At 48.3% G+C, this 22,741-nt stretch overlaps 1 protein-coding gene across 3 annotated transcripts; it reads right to left on the reverse strand.

Moving 5' to 3' along the window:
• Positions 1-61: 61 nt before the first annotated feature.
• Positions 62-21,605, reverse strand: ero1b (endoplasmic reticulum oxidoreductase 1 beta). 3 transcript variants are annotated; one of them, XM_061222204.1, is made up of 16 exons: positions 21,479-21,605; positions 18,018-18,137; positions 15,181-15,264; positions 14,912-14,953; positions 11,361-11,443; positions 10,353-10,426; positions 9,559-9,679; positions 9,049-9,095; positions 8,356-8,367; positions 8,218-8,244; positions 7,255-7,347; positions 6,544-6,790; positions 6,012-6,081; positions 5,424-5,510; positions 4,730-4,863; positions 62-4,108 (listed from the first exon to the last, which is right to left on the reverse strand). In XM_061222204.1, exons 1-16 carry the CDS (start codon positions 21,599-21,601, stop codon positions 4,048-4,050), a joined length of 1,425 nt encoding a protein of 474 aa, XP_061078188.1. In that variant the 5' UTR covers positions 21,602-21,605; the 3' UTR covers positions 62-4,047. The 3 variants fall into 3 exon arrangements, with proteins under 3 accessions (XP_061078188.1, XP_061078179.1, XP_061078196.1); XM_061222195.1 differs by having other exon boundaries at positions 21,038-21,515; XM_061222212.1 differs by lacking the exon at positions 21,479-21,605 and adding an exon at positions 19,624-19,864.
• Positions 21,606-22,741: the final 1,136 nt, after the last annotated feature.

Genomic DNA, 22,741 nt, shown 5'->3' on the forward strand with positions numbered 1-22,741 from the left:
TGCAACGTGGAGTCATATTCATTGTCTAATAAACATCAAATCATCAGAAGCCACGCACTGATTTGCGAATGATAAACAGAAATATTTTATTCCTCCTTTCAAATAAATATACACAACAATATTGGTGAAACTATAATGTATTTTGAGAAGAAAAAAAAAGAAAAGAAATCTGAATGTTCTTCTTGAAGAAATGGTACAAGATGTTGTCAGTTTGCAGAAGATGTCAGAAGGCGGACAATGGGACACCATTAAGCGGACATTTTGTTTTTTTTGCTTTTATCATTTATGAAACATTAAGGCAGACAGTGGATTGCACGGAAAGTTCTGGTGCTTTTTGAAAATCATGCAGCTCACACAAGGCAAGAGAAGGCAAGGTTGCAAGCGCCTCTTCACAATCCCCTTACCGCCATTTCCGTTCAAGCAAACGGTGTATCATTTTACAGGCTTTCGATGACGCCCCCTTTGATTGTTCTCGGAAACACCGTCAGACGTCATTCTGCATGTAATCGTTGAACGCAATACGCAAACGTGCGTGTGTCTGTTCACCTCAGTTACACCTTGATTCGGTCAGTTCGTAGAAACCAACTGAAATTAAAACCCACTACATGAAGGAAATCCATGCAAAACTTGAAACCTGAATTTAAATTTTTTAAAACGTTTACAGAATTGACCAAATCTTGATGGACCTGATGCCAGAGTACAAACACTGAAATTAATGGTTGGGGGGGGGGGTTTGAAAGAGGCCAAGAGTATGTGCCTGGTTGGATGGGCCAACATTAAATACAAACGTCTGTCCAGTGCTACACATCCCTGCCAAACATTTCCAGGGTTTCAGTCTGCCAGTGAGCCGGTCTAGGTGCCAGTTTAGAGGCAAAAATGGAAGAGAACCAATAGCATTAGCCCTGGAGCAGGGTCTAGCATTAGCATTAGCCCAGAGGCAGAGTGTAGCATTAGCCCTGGAGCACGGTGTAGCATTAGCCCAGGGGCAGGGTCTAGCATTTCATTAGCCCAGGACCAGGGTGTAGCATTAGCAATAGCCCTGGAGTAGGGTGTAGCATTAGCAATAGCCCAGGAACAGGGTGTAGCATTAGCCCTGGAGGAGAATGTAGCATTAGCATTAGCCCAGGGGCAGGGTGTAGCATTAGCATTAGCCCAGGGGCAGGGTGTAGCATTAGCATTAGCCCAGGGGCAGGGTGTAGCATTAGCATTAACCCTGGACCAGGACGTAGCATTAGCCCTGAAGCACAAACCGGTTTCTGAAAGAAATCAAGCTCATGAAAAAGGGCTCTATGGTCATACATGCACTCTCTCAGACAGCGATATTTAAAAAAAAAAAAAAAAAAAAGTAAAATGTTCAGAAATTAAGGGATGAAAACAACACGACTCACTCCATGGTTGGCACTGGACAGCCCTGGACACACCTCGTCGACGCTCAGCTTCAGACCAGGTAAAGCAGGGCGTGCTAACGCTGACGTCAGACTGCGTGGCAGCGTGTTTCACAGCTTCGAGTTTCAAGTATTGCTATAGCTAAAGGCTGGTCGTGTGACAAAATAAAAAAAGAGACGACAACGACAGGTCATATAAAGGTCGATTTCATGCCGCGCGGGAGCAACCTAGTACAATTTTTTTAATGGTTGCCAGAAATCCTTGCCAGCTTTCGTGCCTTATTTCCAGGCGTTGGCTCCAGACAAGTTGATTCCGATAAATTAGCTGCAGATGAAAAAAGAGCAGCGCAAAGCCTGGAGGTGCCAGGCCCTTGCAGTGTCTGAGAACCCCAGGGCTTTCTTTGGTATCCGTGCAGTGTGCAGGCTACGACCGCCAGTGGCCATTTTGTGTAAACAAAAATATTTACACACCCTTCACACCAGTTCTGTGCTGCAGACACTAATGCTGAAACCTGCCACAGAAATATGCCAAGCTTTGTCTGCCAAACCTAGAAGACCCCCCCCCCCACCCCACCCTCACAAAAAAAAACGGAAAAAAAAGACCCAAAACAATCTATACATCCCTGGTGTAAGATCCAGCTATGACCAGCTACCGGCTGAATCAAAAAATAGCTTCATCAGCAGGGATAACCAATATGTGCATCTCACTGGAGTTTGAAAAGTCAAAAACAAAGCTTCCAGGAAGAAACCCTGGGAATGTTTTCGGGCGGCCATTTTGGGCGCCGGCTGCAGTGGGGTGGGTTCTAGGCCGTGGGTCTCAAGATGGCCGCCGTTCCACCTCTAGCACCACAGAGAATGTGCGAGCATGCGGGGCATCTTCTGCTTTGGCTGGTTCAGCTGTGCGCTGGGCGGACGCAGACGTGGTTCAGGTCGAGCTTCGCCCGCGTTTTTTCGACGGTAGAGGCCGTTCCCAATAGTACGACGGTGTGTGCAAGCCACTCTGCCCGTTAGCGATGCGGCTAGCATTGACGCTGCATCGCCAATGGACTGCCCCTCCATTCACGGACACCCACCACACTTAGCAGCCTTTCACCTCCATAAATAACACCCTTATGAAAACAGAATATACTCCAATCTATTATAAGCATGTGGACTTAGGATGGTAAATGCATTTCATAGCATTGTAATATATTGCAGTCTTTGAAAGCGGCAATCGCTTCCAAATAAGTGTATTAATATATTGTCAAGTGTTGCAAGAGCTTGATAGTATATTTACTTGATAGTTCATACTTCAACATATTTTCAGTATATTCCAATTTCAATTCAGGGTACAGCCGCTGCAAGGAATGTTTCTCCTGGTCATGATTCAGTCATAACCAGCCCCAGTCTTGAGCCATACCTGGGTCAAATACATAACCGTTTTGGATTCAAATACTTTTCTGTGGTTGAGTGATCTTGCCTGATGTAGTTGAGCCAACCAAGAGGCGGGGTTTGTATTTAACTGGTTCCAATATACCAGACACGCTCAGTAGGGCATTGAAAAGGATTTAAATCCAAAATAATTATGTATTTCACCCAGGTTGGTCAAAACATGTACATGTAAAAGCAAACAAAACATGTGAAGTCTGAAGTCAAGATGGACTCAGGTTGTGACACAAAAGCCAATTCCCATGACACTGAATCATCATGAGTCACTCTGACCTTTCGGATACTGCCAGACGTCTAAGCTTGTTATAATTGCCAGGTTTTGTATTGTGAAATCAGGGAGGGTACATTCATTGCTTCTTTCGACAAGAAAGCTATCACTCTGGTCCCCTGCTAAAAAACAACAACAACAAAAAAACCATCAACCATTTCTCAAAATAAATACAGGTGCAAAATACTACAATGCATACAAGCATTCTGCTGCTGTCACAATAATGTAAGTGTAAAATTCAAGACCTTTATCCATGTGCTAACATCTGAGACAAGGACACCGTACAGATTTGACTGTGTCCTTTAAAGCAAGACCACACACAAATATATGTGAGATGGGAGAAATACATGGGTTGGCAAGAGGCTTTTTACTTGCGAAGACCAGCCTAAGCCCAGACAAACACGCAGTCCTGCCGTAGATTCATCTGCCATTTTCACTCTCTCAGACTCAGACCCATTCGAATCACACAGAGACAGACACGCAGACATAGAGCCGGTTTGGGAAAACAACTAAGCATTAGATCACAACCAGTCTCCTAAAGATGGGAGATGCAGAGTGCCAAAACAAAGCTATACCTCTTCTGCTCTGTACTGCACCCCTCCAGAGTGGGGAGGGGGGGGGCACAGGTGATGGGGATGGGCGGTTGAGGGGCCAAACAGCTGTAACGTACACGGCTGCTCGCACCCCAGGATTTAAGGAAGAGTCCTCATGTGGATCTACGTCGCGGGTCTCGGGCCGTCTGATTGGTGGAGCTGTCGGGCGGTCGGGACAGGGAGGGAGGTCGAGGAGGAGAGAGGTCGTCCGCGTCAGTTTAACTTCATTTTGTCACGTCGTGGTTTGTCGTTTCCTTCTTCTGGGCATCGATCCTGTAGTCCCTGATGCGGCGGCCACTTTCTCAGGCAGGATAAGACTATTGCAGTGTCCGCCGGCGGGCCTCTACTGCCACCTAGTGGCCGAAGGCGTTCGTTACCTTCCCCCGTTCAGAAGAGTCCTGAAGTTATGCAGCTCCTTGATGCTGGTGGAGAGTCTGCCACGCAAATAAAACAAAAAAAAAAAAAACACAGTGAGGCATATGACCACTTTTCTTAACTTTTCTATGGCTTTCTGTGTTTTTTAAATGGATTTTCAGGGAGGTAGGAATATGTGAGGAAGATATTAAGACCTCCAATTCCATCCACGTCTCTGACGTGCGACTTTTGGGTTTCCGCACGACAACGGCAGGTCGACAACAGCAGCTCCACCTGCTGGACACTCCGTGTACTGCAGAAGTCCTTTTTTGACAGGAGCCACTGAGAGTGAAGCGTTCGTCAGCGAACAATGGGGCCCACAGTTTCTAAATACAGCCCCTGTTCATCCCCCCCCTCTCCTCTAAGGCTACACAATCCCAGCAGGGACAGTCAGGGAAGAGAGGGATGGTGACAAAGGGTCACTCTGAGTAGCAGTAATAGAAATAAAAAAATAAAAGACAACAACAAAAAAACGGGATTGCTCATCGTCACGGGAGAGATTCCCTGCGTACATCATTAGACGAGGCAAGAAGAGCCAGCGTTATAAATTGGCGTTCAGGGCTTCAGCGGACGCCGTTGGGCACTTTTCTGACGCCCATACTCCCCTCACGCCGCGGGACACGGGCCAGGGGGCGACTCACCTCCCGAAGCCGTTGAGCAGCGCCACGATCTCCTGTCGCGTCAGCTGGAAACCTTTGGACGGGCTGTTCTCCTGGAGGTTCTTGATCTCCTTCTCGGAGAACAGGATCTTCAGAGCGGTGCCCAGGCCTTGGGTCTGCAGGGGGGGTGAGACAGAGAGAGAGAGATGGAGAGAGACCTAGTGGCTAAGGTGCCTGTAGCCCCAGTGTAGCTATGATAAGATCAGTGCAGCTGTTGGGACCCTTGAGCAAGGCCCTTAAAGCAGGATTGGCCCCTGCTTAGTCTAATCAACTGTAAGACACTTTGGATAAATAACTGGAGTGTAATTAAACGTAATGAGATGGAGAAAGATAGAGAATAATGGATAGACGAAGAGACAGAGAGAGAGAAAGAGAGGGAGAGAGACATAGAGAAGGACTGAGAGACAGAGAGGGAGTGTGAGTAGGAGAGAGAGGGAGAGGGGGAGAGAATGAGCGAGACAGAGAGACAGAGAGAGGAGTGAGAGAGACGGAGAGACTGGCAGAGACAGAGAGGAGTGAGAGAGAGGGGGAGAGAGGGAGAAGGGGAGAGAGAGAGAGAGGGAGAGAGGGAGAGAGGGAGAAGGGGAGAGAGAGAGAGGGAGAGAGGGAGAGAGAGAGAGAGAGAGGGAGAGACAGAGAGAGAGAGGGAGAGAGGGGGAGACAGAGAGCCTCGTACCTGTAGCTTCCCCCAGAGTCGGCACTTGCTGCAGCCCACACAGTCCATGATGCGAGAGATGTTCTTAAAGTGCAGCCTGAACTCCTCCTGTGACACGGACGATCACATGATCCCAGCGTTCCCACGGCAACCGCAAAGCACAGAATCAGGGAGACAACGACAGGTCAGCGTCAAAACAGGGGAAGACCCTCACCTACTGCTAGTTCAACATCAGGCAGCCGGCAACACTGGAACGGATTTAAACTCTCCGTTTAAACTTCTGTGATTGCGATAACTTGGTAAAACAAACTTCTCACTGAGGGTAACTTAATATCAGTAAATTAAGTTACAGTTGCATAGTTATCATAAGAAATAACAATTTTACTTCATTTGATTTATTAACCCTTCCTTTTAGCGCATTAGCAGAACACCAGAATATCCACAATTGAAATCATGAAAAACTGTGAACTTAACCGACCGCCACAAACACAGTGGACAGAACGCCGGCTGAAAGTCAGATAAGAGCCCATTGGCTGGAACAAGGATCCAATTAGAGGGAGAGAAACCTAAAGCAGTGATGTTCAGATTGAGAGGCGGGTTTAGCTCTACCTTTAATGTCATGGCCTCTATCTTGTGTCCGGCGAACATGGACTTCTCATCAAAGTGCATTGGGAAGGCCCTGGAGAGAAACACACCGATTGGTTAAACCTGCAGTCACAGCGGCCCCTACAGGACTGGAGTTAAATCTGCAGACACAGCAGCCCTCCAGGACTGGAGTTAAACCTGCAGACACTGCGGCCCTCCAGGACTGGAGTTAAACCTGCAGACACTGCGGCCCTCCAGGACTGGAGTTAAGCCTGCAGACACTGTGGCCCTCCAGGACTGGAGTTAAACCTGCAGACACTGCGGCCCTCCAGGACTGGAGTTAAACCTGCAGACAATGCGACCCTCCAGGACTGGAGTTAAACCTGCAGACACTGCGGCCCTCCAGGACCGGAGTTAAACCCGCAGACACTGTGTCCCCCCCAGGCACTACCTCCACCGACTACAGCCATTGTGTGCGAATGAAAAACACTGAGGAAGAGTCCCGCACAGGAAATGAGTTTAAAACAGCCAAAGGACAACAAAATGGCCGACTCACTTGGCCTCGTTGAAGATGCGCAGCAGCAGTTCCTTGGTGCCGGCGTCTTCCTGCGCGCTGCCCGTGTAGAGGTTGACGAAGGTGCGCTCGAAGTAGGGCGCCACCTTGGACAGCGCGCGGAGCTCGATCAGGTACAGGAAGTACAGGTTCTTCAGCCGCCGCGTGCCCTCGCCCTTGGTCTCCGCCGAGTCGAAGCGCGCGCGGAACTCCCCCACGTTCGGACCCCACACCTCCCGGCCCCACACCTCTGCGGGCGAGAGGTCGGGGGTCATTCAGCGATGAGACGATAGGGGCACGGCGTAGGGCGTACAGAGGCAAACGGGCCTATCCACACCACAGAACTATAACCGTAAATACATTCTCTCAAATATCGTCCAAACTCGAGTGCACGGTGGCATCGTTGGGATCCCTTTCAGAGAGATTTCTTTTCCAGCTGCATGAACGATAAAACACTGGCAGCCAATTAAAATCCAACCGAATTCACAGGGCTTCACATTCAAAATGGCAGATGGCGTAGCCGAGAGACTATTTACAGAACATGGGTGCTCAGTCTCGTCGTTATTGTTATATAGTTCTTGGTGTCGACGGCGGGGAGAAAAACCCTCAAACAGTGGCCTGAAAAAAACCCTCATGGGAGGAACCCGGCTATAGGGGGATGCCCAGGTCGAGAGGGTAACAGGTCAGGTACCTGCACACAGGTGAGTCTCTTACCATCCAGCAGGTAGGCAGCACACAGGTGGATGTTGATGCTGCTGTGGAGGCCTGAGATCAGCCGGTAGAACACCCTCTTCTCCAGACAGAGCCCTGGGGGAGACAGTATCACTCGTAACCCCTCCTCTGCAGGTAACGTGACTCTCCCTGGGGGGTGAGTGTGATGGCGATGGTGCTGCAGTGTCTGTGGGCCTATTGTGTGTTTAGGAATCCCAGCTCAGTGGGATTCTTCAGCAGAACAGGCACTGGGGTGGTGGCAGCTCTTCCCATCTGACTGTGGTGGGGAGTGTGTGTGTGTGTGTGTGTGTGTGTGTGTGAGAGAGATACTTTACGTTTGCGTGTGTGTGTGTGTGTGTGTGTGTGTGTGTGTGAGAGAGAGAGAGATACTTTACGTTTGCGTGTGTGTGTGTGTGAGTGTGAGAGATACTTTACGTTTGCGTGTGTGTGTGTGTGAGAGGAGTGTGAGTGTGAGAGATACTTTACGTTTGCGTGCGTGTGTGTGTGTGTGTGTGAGAGAGATACTTTACGTTTGCGTGCGTGCGTGCGTGCGTGCGTGCGTGTGAGAGACTTTTCCACGTTACTGTGTGTACATGAGTGTCGTTGGAGGGGCAGTTGTGAATAGGTAACCTGAGCTACATCAGCAGCAGATCCACAATGGAGTCTCCGCGGCGTGACGGCAGTGCTCTACGTGGGAAAGATACGGGCCCTTTGTCACTCATCACATGAGCTTCGAGAGCGTCTCCCCCCCGCTAGATAACCCTCGCAGGGATGGAGAGACCGCTACGACCACACTGAAGGAAACCTTTGTGGAAAGGAATGCGTTCGCGGTCAATATCACCGCGGTACGATCTGAACATCAGCGGCACCGCGCCGTTTTACGGTGCCACGTACGGAGAGATACGGGACTGTGAACTGTGTGCTTTCTGTGTGCGCGGTTTTGAAATGGCGGATTAAGAAAATTACCTTCCAGCCAGTTGTAAAAGCTTTCACCTGTCCGTGGGGAAAAAAAAAAGAAACATGCAAATTAAAAATGGAAATGATATTGTTTTATATGCGTATTACTTTTCTAACGACTGTTCCAAGCGGGTTAAGGCAACTCACCATCGTCGTCTCCTGTAAGAGAGGAAGCGCGAGAGAAATTTAGTCATTTACATTCGGTTTGGGCACAAAGCACTCAAGCTGCTGAATTATAAACAATGGAATAATCTCCATGGCGGTGTTATAGGAACACGCTGCATGTAAATATGGCTTTGGGGAGTGGTGTGTTTGAGCTGGGCTCAGACATAATGCAGGATGCAGACGCCCACAGACACTCGTACAGCCACAGACACTCTCTCTCTCTCTCACACAGGCACAGGCGCAGGCGCAGGCGCAGGCGCAGGCGCAGGCGCAGGCGCAGGCGCAGGCGCACGCGCACGCGCACGCGCACGCGCACGCGCACACGCACACGCACACGCACACGCACACGCACACACACACACACACACACACATACACTCTCACACATACACACACACACACAAACACACACACACACACACACACACACACACACACACAGCCATACAGCCACAAACACTCTCACACACATACGCACGCACGCACGCACGCACGCACGCACGCACGCACGCACGCACGCACGCACGCACGCACGCACGCACGCACGCACGCACGCACGCACGCACGCACGCACGCACGCACGCACGCACGCACGCACGCACGCACGCACGCACGCACGCACGCACGCACGCACGCACGCACGCACGCACGCACGCACGCACACTTTGCTCTTACCTCTGCTGGGTGCCAGGGGGTTCAGGGGACGATACACTGACCTGGGCCTGAGTGACACAAACACACAGTCAGGAGTCTGTGATCACACCACAACATTATAAGAACGTGTGTCTGCGTGTGTCTGTGTGAGACAGAGAGACAGAGAGGGAGGGAGAGAGAGAGAGAGAGAGAGAGGGAGGGAGGGAGGGAGAGAGAGACAGTGAGACAGTGAGAGAGGGAGAGAGGGAGAGAGAGAGAGAGAGTGTGTGTGTGTGCATGAGTCCACAGTCAAATACACTCCCAGTGAAGCGCGTTAGCCACGAGGCTAAAGGCTAACCCCAGCGAGGCTACATGCTAACCCCAGCGAGGCTACAGGCTAACCCCAGCGAGGCTACATGCTAACCCCAGCGAGGCTACAGGCTAACCCCAGCGAGGCTACATGCTAACCCCAGCGAGGCTACAGGCTAACCCCAGCGAGGCTACATGCTAACCCCAGCGAGGCTACAGGCCGCCCCCGCGAGGTGGACTCACTTGAAGCAGTTCTCCTCGTAGATGCTGTTCCACACCCTCCAGGCGGACGGGCCCTTGTACCCGGTGTAGCGCTCGGGGTTCAGCTGCAGGTCCACGTACTCAGAGTCCGGAGACGTCTCATCTGTCGGGGGGGGGGGGCGTTATACATTGAGACAGGATGGCGAAAAAAAAGCAGCAGCCCAACACAGTCTCAAAGGGCCCTGAACACACCTTCCGTCCCTGGAGATCTGCCATCTTTAAATTTGCCAGGTTTAAATTTCAATCCTAATTTGGCACACCCGACTCTACTAATTAGCAGCTCAAAAAGAACTCTAGCTGTTGAATGAGGTGAGTTCTGTTAGGGCTGGAGTGAAAACCTCCAGGACCGTCGATCTCCAGGAGCACGGTCGGTCACCACTGCTCTATGCGACGAGGTGCTTCTAACGAGGCAAAAGTGTGGAATTACCTGAACATGTTGTCCTCATGACACCGGTACACTCACGCCCTATTGGCCAACGCCCCAGGCAATTGTGTGTGTCGTGTTACACTTACAAGAGTGCCAGGCTCAGCCAAGACAGGCAAAGGCAAAGGGATTAAAGCAAGAAAACTGTGTGAGCCTGAAAAGTTGCCCAGGAGGAAATGTGTACAACGCATTGAATGAAATATGATATGAATTTAAAAACTGCTCTACGCCTGGCATGGTGCCTGAGAACTTTACGCCCTGCAAAGTACAGACACAAAGCCAGACAGCGGGGCCCATCCACAGTTTTACTCCGAGGAGAAGACCGTAAAAACATAAATAAAGGCAAACGTACCGTCCAGCTCACAGAAGTAGTCCTGGGCATCATCGTGCCTGGCCCAGTCAGCGAAGGCCCGTTTGCTCTGGTTACTGGGGCAGAAAATACCGCGTTAACACCCGAGGAGCCAGCTAACAGAGCAGCCAACGGACTGCAGCTCTGCTCAGTGCTAATGTGGCTGCAGTGCAAGACTCAAGGTCCAATGTCGTACCCCTTCCCAGTGTTTTATTTTAGGTCCTGATCGTTTTATTTTTTCCTGATCTTGTGCTTGTTTCTGTCAAGTACTTTGTAACTTTATAAATAAAGATCTATCTATCTGTCTATCTAGCTGTCCATAAGATGACGTTTTTATGGTTTTAAGTACCAAAAACGTACATATCAAGTCCATCAACTCCCTTGCAAACCCACATAACAAGGGAAATGTCACTGTCCACAATATGGGCCGTTTAAATCCCGATTTATACTTCATCGCACGTGTCGTGCGACTGAAACTAAAGTGTCGCACGACGTTTCGTATTTTCACTTCCCCAAAAACCGGGAGGGTTCTGTCGTCAACGAGACGTCAAACAGCAGACGTTTATATTTGCGATGCACACAAAATATGAGAAAAAAAACATTCTAGAGGTGTGTGACATTGAGGAAAAAGTGTTGCGTAGACTTATTTTGAGTTATCTTATACTTATATTTTAATTATCATCATACAACACTTGTCAACAAGGTTGTGCAACGAAGTATAAATCAGGCTTCAGAGCCACACTCTCAGGAATAAAGTGAGAAATAAAGCAATAAAGGTACAGTTCTTGTTCTTCAATTAAAATCAAAATTTCCCAAATATACCCTGGAAGTACATTCACACTTTAATCTTTGAGTATGAGTACTTTTTCCGGGGGAAAAAATGAATGGCTACAGGTTCAATGGTATGTACCTATAGCGTACCGCCCCAGCGGTTTTTAGGCGCTGTTCGTACCTCTATTCCTGAGAGTGCAGTGTAAGGTGTCTCCTGCACAGCCGATGGACGGGTCTCACCTCAGAGTGCTGTTGATGGCTCCCAGCTCGTGCGCCTGCTCACACTCCTCGATCTCCGACACCACGTTCACTCCCTGGGAGTACTGCAACAACAACCGCGGAAGAGCGTGAACCAGCCTTCATTTAGACGGGGTAGGCGGACTGAGCTTCAATTCACTAGCCCCTAAACACAGTCTTATACTAACCCCAGCTTCAATTCACTAACTCCTGACCACAGTCTTATACTAACCCTAGTTTTCATTTATTAACCCTAAACACAGTCTTATACTAAACCTAGCTCCAATTCACTAACCCCTGACCACAGTCTTATACTAATCCCAGCTTCAATTCACTAACCCCTAACCAGTCTTATACTAACCCTAGCTACAATTCACTAACCCCTGACCAGTCTTATACTAATCCCAGCTTCAATTCACCAACCCCTAACCAGTCTTATACTAACCCTATCTTCAATTCACTAACCCCTGACCGCAGTCTTATACTAATCCCAGCTTCAATTCACTAACCCCTGACCAGTCTTATACTAACCCTAGCTCCAATTAACTAACCCCCAATCACAGATTTATACTAACCTAGCTTCAATTCACTAACCCCTGACCAGTCTTGCTTCAAATCACTAACCCCTGACCACAGTCTTGCTTCAACTCACTAACCCCTGACCACAGCCCAGCTCCAATTCACTAACCCCTATGCTCTTTTATAGCAACACCCTGTGAATTATCCTCCAAGTAGCCCAACTGTCCTGTGATCGTGGGAAGAAACCCAGAGGACTGACTGAAACCCATAGGGACACGGGGAGAACATGAAAACTCCACATAGAAAGGCCCAGGTCAGGATTCAAACCCAGGGCCTTCTCCTTCTTTTATTTTTTGCCGTGAGGTGACAGTGCTATCCACTGCACCACCATGCTGCCCAAAAGTTAGGAGTCAGTCTGCAACCAAAGAAGTGCTAAAAAATAATAATAAAAAAAGCAATTTTCCTGAATTCATGTAGACTGACAGAGGTGACGTGTTTATGGATGTACAACCGAATGAAGAGAGCAAAGGACCATTTTGAGTGTGTGCCCACACGAATACTCCTGTGCATAACTGGCACCTTAAGTACGTCCACAGAGTCTGTCATTAAGGGCCCACTAATAGTGTCCAGCACCCAGGATGATTCAACTCATATCTCCCTGCCAACAATACACAACGGGTGTCTCTTGGGTAACTCCTCAGAGCTGGAGTTACCCAAGAGACTCCGATTCCCAGCATGCCCGGGTTGAGCTTGTCTGACCTTTCAGCCCCTGAATGTTCCAGAAGACAGAGGCTCATTGACACAGAACATCGATCTGTCTTTCTCATTCAGAGGGAGAGAGAGAGGGAGGAAGGGAGAGAGAGAGAGGGGAGGGAGGGAGAGAGAGAGGGAGAGAGAGAGAGGGAGGAAGGGAGGGAGGGAAGGAGAGAGAGAGAGAAAGAGAGAGAGAGAGAGAGAGGGAGAGAGGGAGAGGGAGGAAGGGAGAGGGAGAGAAGGAGGGAGGGAGGGAGAGAAGGAGGGAGGGAGGGAGAGAGAGGGAGGGAGGGAGAGAGAGAGGGAAGGACAGAGAGGGAGAGGGAGAGAGAAAGAGACAGCGCTTCTGTCTCTATACTTCCTCACAGCAGTTTGAAGATGATTCCACAAAAAAGGTTTCAGCTTTGCGCCCCTCGGCCCTGACTCACCACACACCTCCGAAACGCACCTCCAACACGCCACGTGGACAAATAACTTGTGAAAAATTGCCAGGGAGCGGTTCTTAAAACATACCATCCGTACGTTTTCCTGTTTCAACACGTCTCATTTGGCTCTAAAATCAACGCTTCGTTCCCTGCGAGACCAGTGTTCTGAAGAAAAACCACAGAAAAGCATACCAACCCCGTGCCAAGCTAGCAGACACCCACACAAAAAAGGTTTACAAATTCCCTGCATATTTAGCACGGCACGTTGTCCAGTCGCACCTTCTCAAAGAGTCACACCCAAGCCACCGTAAACGCTGCCTACAGGAGAACACAAACATCGATTCAAGGCTCGTGCTAGTAGATGCACATCTATACCCGTCAAACTCGTGGTCCTCAGTACCCAAAAATAAGCCTAACTGCGTCGCTCCAGGACATTTATGTGTGGAATCTGCGGTTGATAATTACTGGTACATTTTTTAAAAATTGGGTCCTGATTTACTTGCCCTCACAGGAAACGAAGTAACTATGAAAATAAGCTGAAATACAGTATGTGTGTGTGCCAGTGTGTATGACTAGTGCACCGATGCTGAAGGAAGTTCTCCCTCACGGAGAAGTGAGGGAGCGGATTGGTGGAACGGGAGGGCCGGAGTTACAGGGAGGGGAAACGTGGCACGGTGTACGCGCTGTCCCATCTCGCAGCGTGGGGGCCAAACGGGCGACTGCTGCGGACGTGTCCTTGCACTGTGCGCACGCGACTGGTCCCGATGTCCGACACGTCAGCCTTGTCTCAGGACAAACACCCCCCCCCGCCACCCCCCGCCATGGTTACCGGGGGGGGGCGAGCAGCTGCTGACTCAGCTCCGAGGCGGGGGCTGTGTCCGGCGCACCTGATTACCGCTAAACAAACACCCACCGCCTGTTCCTGCATCTCCACCTCCCTTCCCTCCCCCAAATGTTTTCCACCAATATTCTGCACGAAGCCCTTCTTTCTCGTTTTGGTTATTGAATGTGTTTTGCAGGGAATTAAGGGATACATATGCAAGAGCACCTAAATTTTAAAGAGCAAATTTGAGACAGATTTGTAAAAACAGCAGCTGCAGACCACAGTTTCGTCGTTCTATTTTCACAGGGGAGGGTTCAGTTGCAGGTTAGGGTTAGCCGCTCACAGCTCCAGGGAAACCCGTTCCCCCTCAGGACGGACTCAATTCTACACCAGTCCTCACCTCCGTTTGAGCCCGGAGCGAGGATTCACGCGCCCTCCTCGTCAGGAAGTACAGTAGATTTATGAACGAAACGGAGGCCCGAGAACAGACCGGTTCTGTCACGGTCCGACAGACCGGTTCTGTCACGGTCCAATAGGCCGGTTCTGTCACGGTCCAACAGACCGGTCCTGTCACGGTCCAATAGGCAGGCAGGATGTGGCTAATGGGACAGGAGCGTCAGCCCACCAGATGCCACATGAAACACGTCACCAAACGAGGTACGTACCCTGCCTAATTACCCCAGAGACAAACCCAATTAGGACAGGCTGCTGTTGCAACACGAGTCAGGCGTATGTCTGCGGATGACCAGGCAAAAATAACTCACTCACACACTCAATCACACACTCACACACTCACACACTCTCACACTCTCACACTCTCACACTCTCACACTCTCACACTCTCACACACACACACACACACACACACACACACACACACACACACACACACCAATTCTACAAAGGCGCCTCACTGAAGATTAAATAAACACTACGTTCGGATGGACAGATCCAGATAGACAGACAGACAGACAGACAGATAAGACATGTAAGAACATGTTAAGTATGAAGGCATCGTCAGACAATTAACTTACTTTATTATAGTTGCCAGCTTTGATTCCCACGGGGATTTTACTCTGTGAAGAAGAGAAGGAGACAGGTGAGTTGAGCACTCAGCAGACAGACGCACAGACAGACAGACAGACAGACAGGGCAGTTCTGGGACAGATGCTAACTTTTGTCACTACAACAGGATAAACATGGCGGCAGTGTAGTATCGTGCCTAGGGAAGTGGATTGTAACCTAAACCTGAGTGAAAAAGGGGGCACACATGATTGGTGGAGAGACGGCGATGAACTCTGACCTCTGGGCAGGGCTCCACCTGGCAGTCTTTGATGGAGCAGTGGCCATCGTCCGGCCAGAAGGGACAGGGCCTCTTCAGGTTCACCTGTGGAAGAGCACGAGAGTCAACGTCCGGGCAACACCTGGCCGTCAGACACAACGGTCAAGAAGACGCACCCAGCAGGTCATGAGAAATATCCGTAACAATTCACCTGGAATCCTCGCCATAAGGCTGCCATAGCACTGTCATACACAGGACATAACAGCCGTCACAAGATAGCATTAACAGATGAGGTCAGGTTATGTCAACTTGTATCCGTAAAACCTTATGACAGAAACGTTACGGCTGATCTTTCTGTCGTTAATTTCACAGATACAAAATTACTCGTAACATTTACCGAGTATGACAGTTTCATATAATCCGACACAACCTGACATCATCTGTTATGATCTTGTGACAGCTGTTACATCGTGTGTATGGACAGTGTTCAGTCAGCCTGGGTTCAAGTGAAGTGTTACTAAAATATCTCTCTTTAAAATGCTGCTCTGCTGAACTCAGTCTGGAGAATCTGTAAGTGCACATGTACTGGTTCCTCTTTAAGAGGTGCTCGAGCATTCGATCCAGAGGGAAGGGAGAGGTAAGATAAGCACCCCAAACCTCTGGAGAAATGTGCTCAGCTTTTACCCAGTAGGTCTGATACCACGGGGAACCGACGTCCCACAGGAACTACAGCACCAGGAGCAACCTTCGCCCAAGCCAAATAACCCAAAACAAGTCCAACTTTTTCTGTATAAGATCACATTCATCAGACCCTGACTGGCACCCTCCAGCTTGGCTGCAATGATTTATCTTTCTTCTGCAATGAGAACGCAAGGGATTTTGGGCTACAACGTTTAGTTTGACCTGATGTTAAACGCTCCTGCACAGGTCTCCGGGAGACGCGTTTGAGAGTTCCCGACGTGGTCAGGACTTGCATGAGCATGTTGCACCAACCTTGCGGAGACACAGCTGTCGCGCAATACAATGGTTTAAACTTCTTCATTTCTGTCTGCGTGGCACCAATAAAAATCAATGCTGTGCCTTTGTGTAAAAAGAGGAATCGCCCTTTAACGTGAAGTGCGAAGGCTCCACGACAAAGAACCGCTTCTGAGAAAGAACCCTTGAACTAGGCAGGGTTCTTCTACGGAATCACTGGGCTCCTTCTGGTGCTTTATCTGAGAGTGTACGAGTGTGAGTCGGCGCGCTCTCGCCGAGTTGTGCGTATCTCTGAACCGCAGTAGATCATTGACAGAGAGCGGAGAAAGGCACCGTGCGCTCTGACCTTGGACACGGCTGTGGGGGGGGGGGGGGGGGGGTCAGGACAGGACAGGGCACACCGGCTGCCCGTCAAAGCTGGGACCTTCGGAGACGACGTCGGCTGCATTTTATTCTGTAAGCTGCGTCGTCAAGCCGGCCTGGATCGCGCAGGCAAACAAGGTACTCAGAAGCCCCCCAAAAAAATTAGGCATCTGAGTATTACTGAATAAGAGGCCACAGAGCCCTCTTCCTGGAGAGCATGGTCCATTCCTGGATTTCCTGCAGACTTCTGCCCTTAATCATTTATATTGATACTTTTTTGTATTTTTTTTATTAAAGATGAAAACTGCCATTGTGTTCCTGTGTGAAACGTGTTACAGTGGTCTAAAGAATACACCAAGCTGACGGGACGCCTGAGAGTCGGCCAACGCAGGGTGACGGGTGTTGTCGACACAGGTCAGGAGTGAGCTGTCCCAAGTCTCTGACGAAGTGTTCACGCCGACCTGACCTGGTGTATCGTCTCCCGATTTGCATCCATTTGCATCCATCCGCCTCACAAGCGAACACAAGTTCTCATTCTACGAGCGAAACCAGTGTTTGTGTAAGATAGCTAGTCATCTGATTCCGCCTGGGGAACAGGTGGAAAGCAAAACCAGACATGGACGGGAATGGGATTCCATGCCAGGTAACATACCGGTTCAAATCTGACGATGTCACACGCCGGGGATACTCAAATCCGGCCCTTGAATCCATACCCTGGGACTCTTTTCTCCCAGGTAATTAACTGAACAATTAGTGCTGCTGATTGGCCAGACTGCCTTCACACCAGTTGAAGACAAACAATTACCTTAGTTTTAGTTTCCGGACAGCTCTATAAACTACACTGGTCCACTCCTGTACCAGAACAAAGTCATCTTTGAGATACACTTGCAGTCTGCGGCCGTAGTTGGTGCCGGTACAAATGTCAGATCAAGATATAATTGAGCCAATTAAATAATTGAGAGCAGAAGTTGGCACAAAATCCTGAAATGGATCGGCCCTGTTGGTACACCCCTGTACCACTGATACCCGAACCCTGGAGAGCCACATGATTCGCTGGCTTCCGTTACAACACAGCCAATGAGAGCTCAGCTAAAGCAGCTGTTAACATGGTTCGCTCCCGTCGCCTGGTTTCTTGGGACTGAGCTGACTATTGTCTTTAACATAGTAACAAAAATCATTGTGCAAATATTGACTTATTTACTTTTAGCCGAGACGTTGTAGCAGGGTTTCCTCTTTGACTGAGATTGAATAAGACGCATCAAAAAGCCTGGATGTCCAGGAAGGAATCTGTAAGTGTTGGTTTTGTTAGGAGTGGCAAGGTTTGGGTGTGCTAAGGCATTGTTTGGCTCTTATTTGTTTGGCATTAACAGATTTGTGCCTGGGTTTAGTGTCTTGCTGGTAAAAACCACCAAAAGCCAAATAACATGACGCATGAATATTTGAACAAAGCTTGTCACTTAAGCTGATGTGCACAGGTGTGTGTGCGCGCGTGTGTGTACAGGTGTCTGTGGCACGCTCACCCTGTAGTATCTGAAGTAGTCTCTCCCCACCAGCTTCTGAATGCTCGGATAGATCTTGAAGTTGTTGAAGACATCGATGCTCTCGACGTCGCAGAAGCAGTCGTCCAAGACGCCGGTCAGCTGAAGGAGAAAGAGCACGGCCATGCGTCAAGGAGAGCTGTTAAAACGGCGGTCTCAAACGGCACTGCGTTTCAAAAATTAAGAGCCAGAACGAGGGGTTAGCCTGCCCTCGCCGAAAATCAGACCTGCGCCGCCATGCTTATCGGCTAGCGCACGCGCCTGGTCTTAAACGGCAGCAGTGCCCCGGTTTCACATCCACTTTATTTCTGCGAAAGCTACAGCAAAACCGAAAGTCGGGCTTTCGCCCTCACTTTAAAAAAAAAAAACCACAGAGAAAACTGATAAAAATAGAGGAGAGCGAGGCAGAAGTTAATGTGGGTCAAGTCAGTGTTGTGTTCTTTGGACAAACCAACTGATGTTGATGTCTTAAAAGCTGCCAGGCATTTAATGCACTCTGACTTCAAAATGTTATTAATTTCTAAATATATATATTATGTAACCTTTTGGCTTGTGAGCTATTGACGTTCAAATTTAAGTGAGAGAGGGATGAGAGAGAAGAATGATCCTTATCTCTGGTTCGATACTTCAGCCACGCAACCGCCTTTTATTCAAAATACACACAAGTCACCCTTTCATCATAACTGCCAATGTATTGAGTAAGGGAGATAGAGGCCTTTCCCCTCCCCAAACTTCAGCCCAGTCCAATTCTGTATATTGCAAAACATTTATACAGGGAACAGTTTCGAAAATACAGTTATTTGAACAAAGATTTCTGCGGTTTGTTTTCTCCCAAAATCAGCGGATATACATTAAATTACCAAAAACTGTACCTAACAACAGTATTGTACAAGTTAGTCACAATCACATTACCTTTCCATATGTTAAAACACCCACTAACTCACAAATCAAGGAAATAATCTGCCCGACTAGTGGAGCTGGAAAGTAACCCTGTCACCGTGTATCTCGCAATATGACTACCCTGCCTAACTTGACGAAATAATTTCAGAAACTAGAGCGCTTATTAAAACACGACAGAACACGCTAACCACAACGACCGGTCCAGTTCCACCTGTCCCCAGATACCCACGAGCCTCTCTGATTCCCACTGCATTATAAATGCATGCTTTGTAAAAGTGACGGTGCAGAACGCCAAAAACACCCGCATTATTTATTTAGACGTCGTCCAATCAAGGTAACGTTTCGGGGCAGCAGGTGTGCGGCGAGCTTATCACAACATTTTCTTCTTCCCCAAGCAAGAGGAGAGAGGAAAAAGCTTGGTAATATGTGTCGTGCTTGCAGCGTGCTACACTGTTTGAGCTTTTTTTTTTTTACGTAATAAAACAGCACTTTAAAACACATTTAGGCTAACCCGTTATGAACACACCACCTATACTTAAGGTAAATATCTTTACGTTACTTTCGAAAACACGGAGTTCCCCTTTTATGTTTCAAGACAAAAACAAGCCGTTGCTTGGTTAACTTACTTAACTTTAGCACTAGAAGACCGTCCATCCGCATTTCAACACACGAAATCATAAACACTGACCTCGGATTGGTTGAAGCATCTCAAAAAGATGAAATTGAGAAAGGATGCCGTCAACAGGTTGCTAAGCACTCCGGACATGCTGTTGAATATCTCTTGTAAAAGTACGATAATTCAGTTCACTAAGGTCTATCCGGTCTTGGAGAATTAATAACGCTAGCTATCAGCAAAGCAGACCCGAACTAAACTCCTACGTGACTGGAAACATTTATTGTGACGGAAATAACTACACTTTGATAAGCCAGTGGTAAGATGCAAGACAGCAAGAATTGAGCTGTCATTCCTTTCCTATGCTCCGCCCATACCCCGCCTCCAAACAAAGACCGGTCAGGTCTCATTTCAGCCACGCCCAGCTACTTTTCGCGACTTGTAGTCATTACCGAGAAAGCATGTGACGCTAAGGGTTTTTTGTGTTGTTGTTGCAAGGACTACAAGTCCCATACTTCGTCTATGAACGGTCTGTCCAATCCGAAGAGACCACGGTGTTCTAGTATGTTGAGTTGGGGGGTTTACACTGATACGTCCACTTACTGTAAATTAACTTATTTTACACAAGCAAGACCAATCGGACAGAAATACTGCAATTGATGAGTCAATTTCTTCCTAAAACATGTTTCCTGATGCAATAAGCTAGAAACAGACCTGTTATATGGCTCTATACTGTGCATGCAGGATCAATGCTGTGTTAAAAGGCTATTAAAACACAATTAAGTAACACCTAAATGAGTTCAGAATACGTTAAATTGACATCGACTATGACCAATAGGCTCCTATAATTCAAGAGATGGATGTTGGAATGCGAAATTAGTCCGAATGACAACTTATTACATCATCGCCTAAAAATGAAAAAGTGCGTATCGTAGCTAAAAGACAGCAAGCTATGGTAGTAAGTTTAAATAAAAAGGCTACTCTGTGTGTGAGCGTTTACACTAAGAACTGTATGATTCGCAACAAGATGTGCCCAACTGTACACGTTAGAAAGCCATGATAATAGATACCCAGATACCCAACTTGTAAGTAAATAAACATTGATTTATAGATCATTGTCAAGCTGAGGCTACTAGCTAGCTTTCAAATGTGTTTCAGGAAACTTGACTGCGTGGACGTATGGAAACGCTAACTAGTGAACGTTGAAAGGTGGAAAAACAAAATTACCCTTTTTAAACGTTAACGCTAATAAAGCAACGTGTCGACCCAACTTGACTGCAGTTGTGTGATCTGAGTGTAAGCTAGCACAGAAGTCTGGCACAGTCCATTCAAATTAGATGACGTCAAACAAAAGTGACCGACCGTAGAAAATGCCAGAACACAGGTAGCCAAGCCTTACTAAGGGGCTAACTATAAACGTCGCAATGTGTTAATTAGCTTGCGATAACCGCTTATTTGATGAGACGATGTTGCACGAAGCTACACTTACGTGACAAAAACAGTTTTGGTCTTGGCTGTTGGCCGCGGAGCTTTGCTGCGTCTTGGATTTTATGTTGTTGTTGTTGAACCAACCCAAAATAAAGTGTCCGTCAAGGAGCCACAACAAAAGTATCAGTCCCCCGGTTTGTATCGTGATCTTTATCATCACGAATTCATACGAAAAATGCTTTCTCTGAAAACAAACCAAAAACCTAACGAGCGGCGTGATTCGTTTTAGAGATGCAGGAGCAAGCTAGCTTGCTGTGCGCAATCACAATCAGTAGCCTCTACGATTCCGTCGTAGACCCCAGGCGATCCCAAATTCAAAAAAGTGCCACCAAACTATTCCTGACAAATTAAAGAAGCTTTCCTACGAATATGTAAGGCAAAGAGCAACATCTGTCGATGTACTGTGAGCAATCCAAAATGCAAGCGCGAAAGGTTTCCGTACCGGAACACCCGCGTCGCCGACATTCAGTTTATTTGTGTCCAGATTTGTACAAGGATTACGGGAAGTAGAGTCAGCATGGAAGAAAAGAGAGTCCCGATCCTCTACCGCCTCTAGTGGCAACATACGACTTGGCAGGCGTATCGCGTTTAAAGGAATAGTCCACTTTGTTTTTAAATATTATTTAATTTTCGATATCCTATGTATAGTTTACATCCTCATAGGCCGTTTTCGCGTGCGATGACGATATTTAAAAAATATATTTACTGGTGTCCATGAGGTGTTTATGAAGCAGCCAGTAGCTTAGTGACATGGTACACTGGGACCCGGAAGGTTGGTGGTTCAAGCCGTGTTGCTGTAAGATCCACACAGCTGTTGGGCGCTTGAGCAAGGCACTTAACCCCGCATTGCTCCAGGGGTGAATGTCCCCTGCTTAGTTTAATCAATTGTAAGTCTCCTTGGATAAAAGTCCATCCATTATCTGAACCCGCTTATCCTGATCAGGGTCGCAGGGGGGCTGGAGCCTATCCTAGCATACATTGGGCGAAAGGCAGGAATACACCCTGGACAGGTCGCCAGTCCATCGCAGGGCACACACACCATTCACTCACACACTCATGCCTACGGGCAATTTAGACTCTCCAATCGGCCTAACCTGCATGTCTTTGGACTGTGGGAGGAAACCGGAGTACCCGGAGGAAACCCACGCAGACACGGGGAGAACATGCAAACTCCGCACAGAGAGGCCCTGGCCGGGGATTCGAACCCAGGACCTCCTTGCTGTGAGGCGGCAGTGCTACCCACTGCACCACCCGTGCCGCTTTGGATAAAAGTGTCAGCTAAATATCAAATTATTATTATGACATGTCGCCTTAAAATGGCTGATAGAGGAGCATTCTGTGGTTATTGGCCTGAAACAAGAAAATACTCTTAAAGTGACTCCAAAGGAGATTTTCAAGCAATGTTACTTGTGCTCCTTGCATTCGCCTTCAATCAGATCAGTGCACTGTCCCAGGTAACGCAATCTCATTCATTTCAGCAAGTAGACCCTAGAGGGCACTATCTTCATTGTGTATTAGCCAGGATAGCGAAGGAGGCAAAGACAAAATGGGCATAGTTGTCAGTTGCAACTTCCTTTTTTACATTACATTAATGGCATTTGGCAGACGCTCTTATCCAGAGCGACGTACAGTTGATTAGACTAAGCAGGAGACAATCCTCCCCTGGAGCAATGCAGGGTTAGGGGCCTTGCTCAAGGGCCCAACG

The sequence above is a fragment of the Conger conger genome, chromosome 2 (genome assembly GCF_963514075.1).
Source record: "Conger conger chromosome 2, fConCon1.1, whole genome shotgun sequence".
Classification (NCBI taxonomy): domain Eukaryota; kingdom Metazoa; phylum Chordata; class Actinopteri; order Anguilliformes; family Congridae; genus Conger; species Conger conger.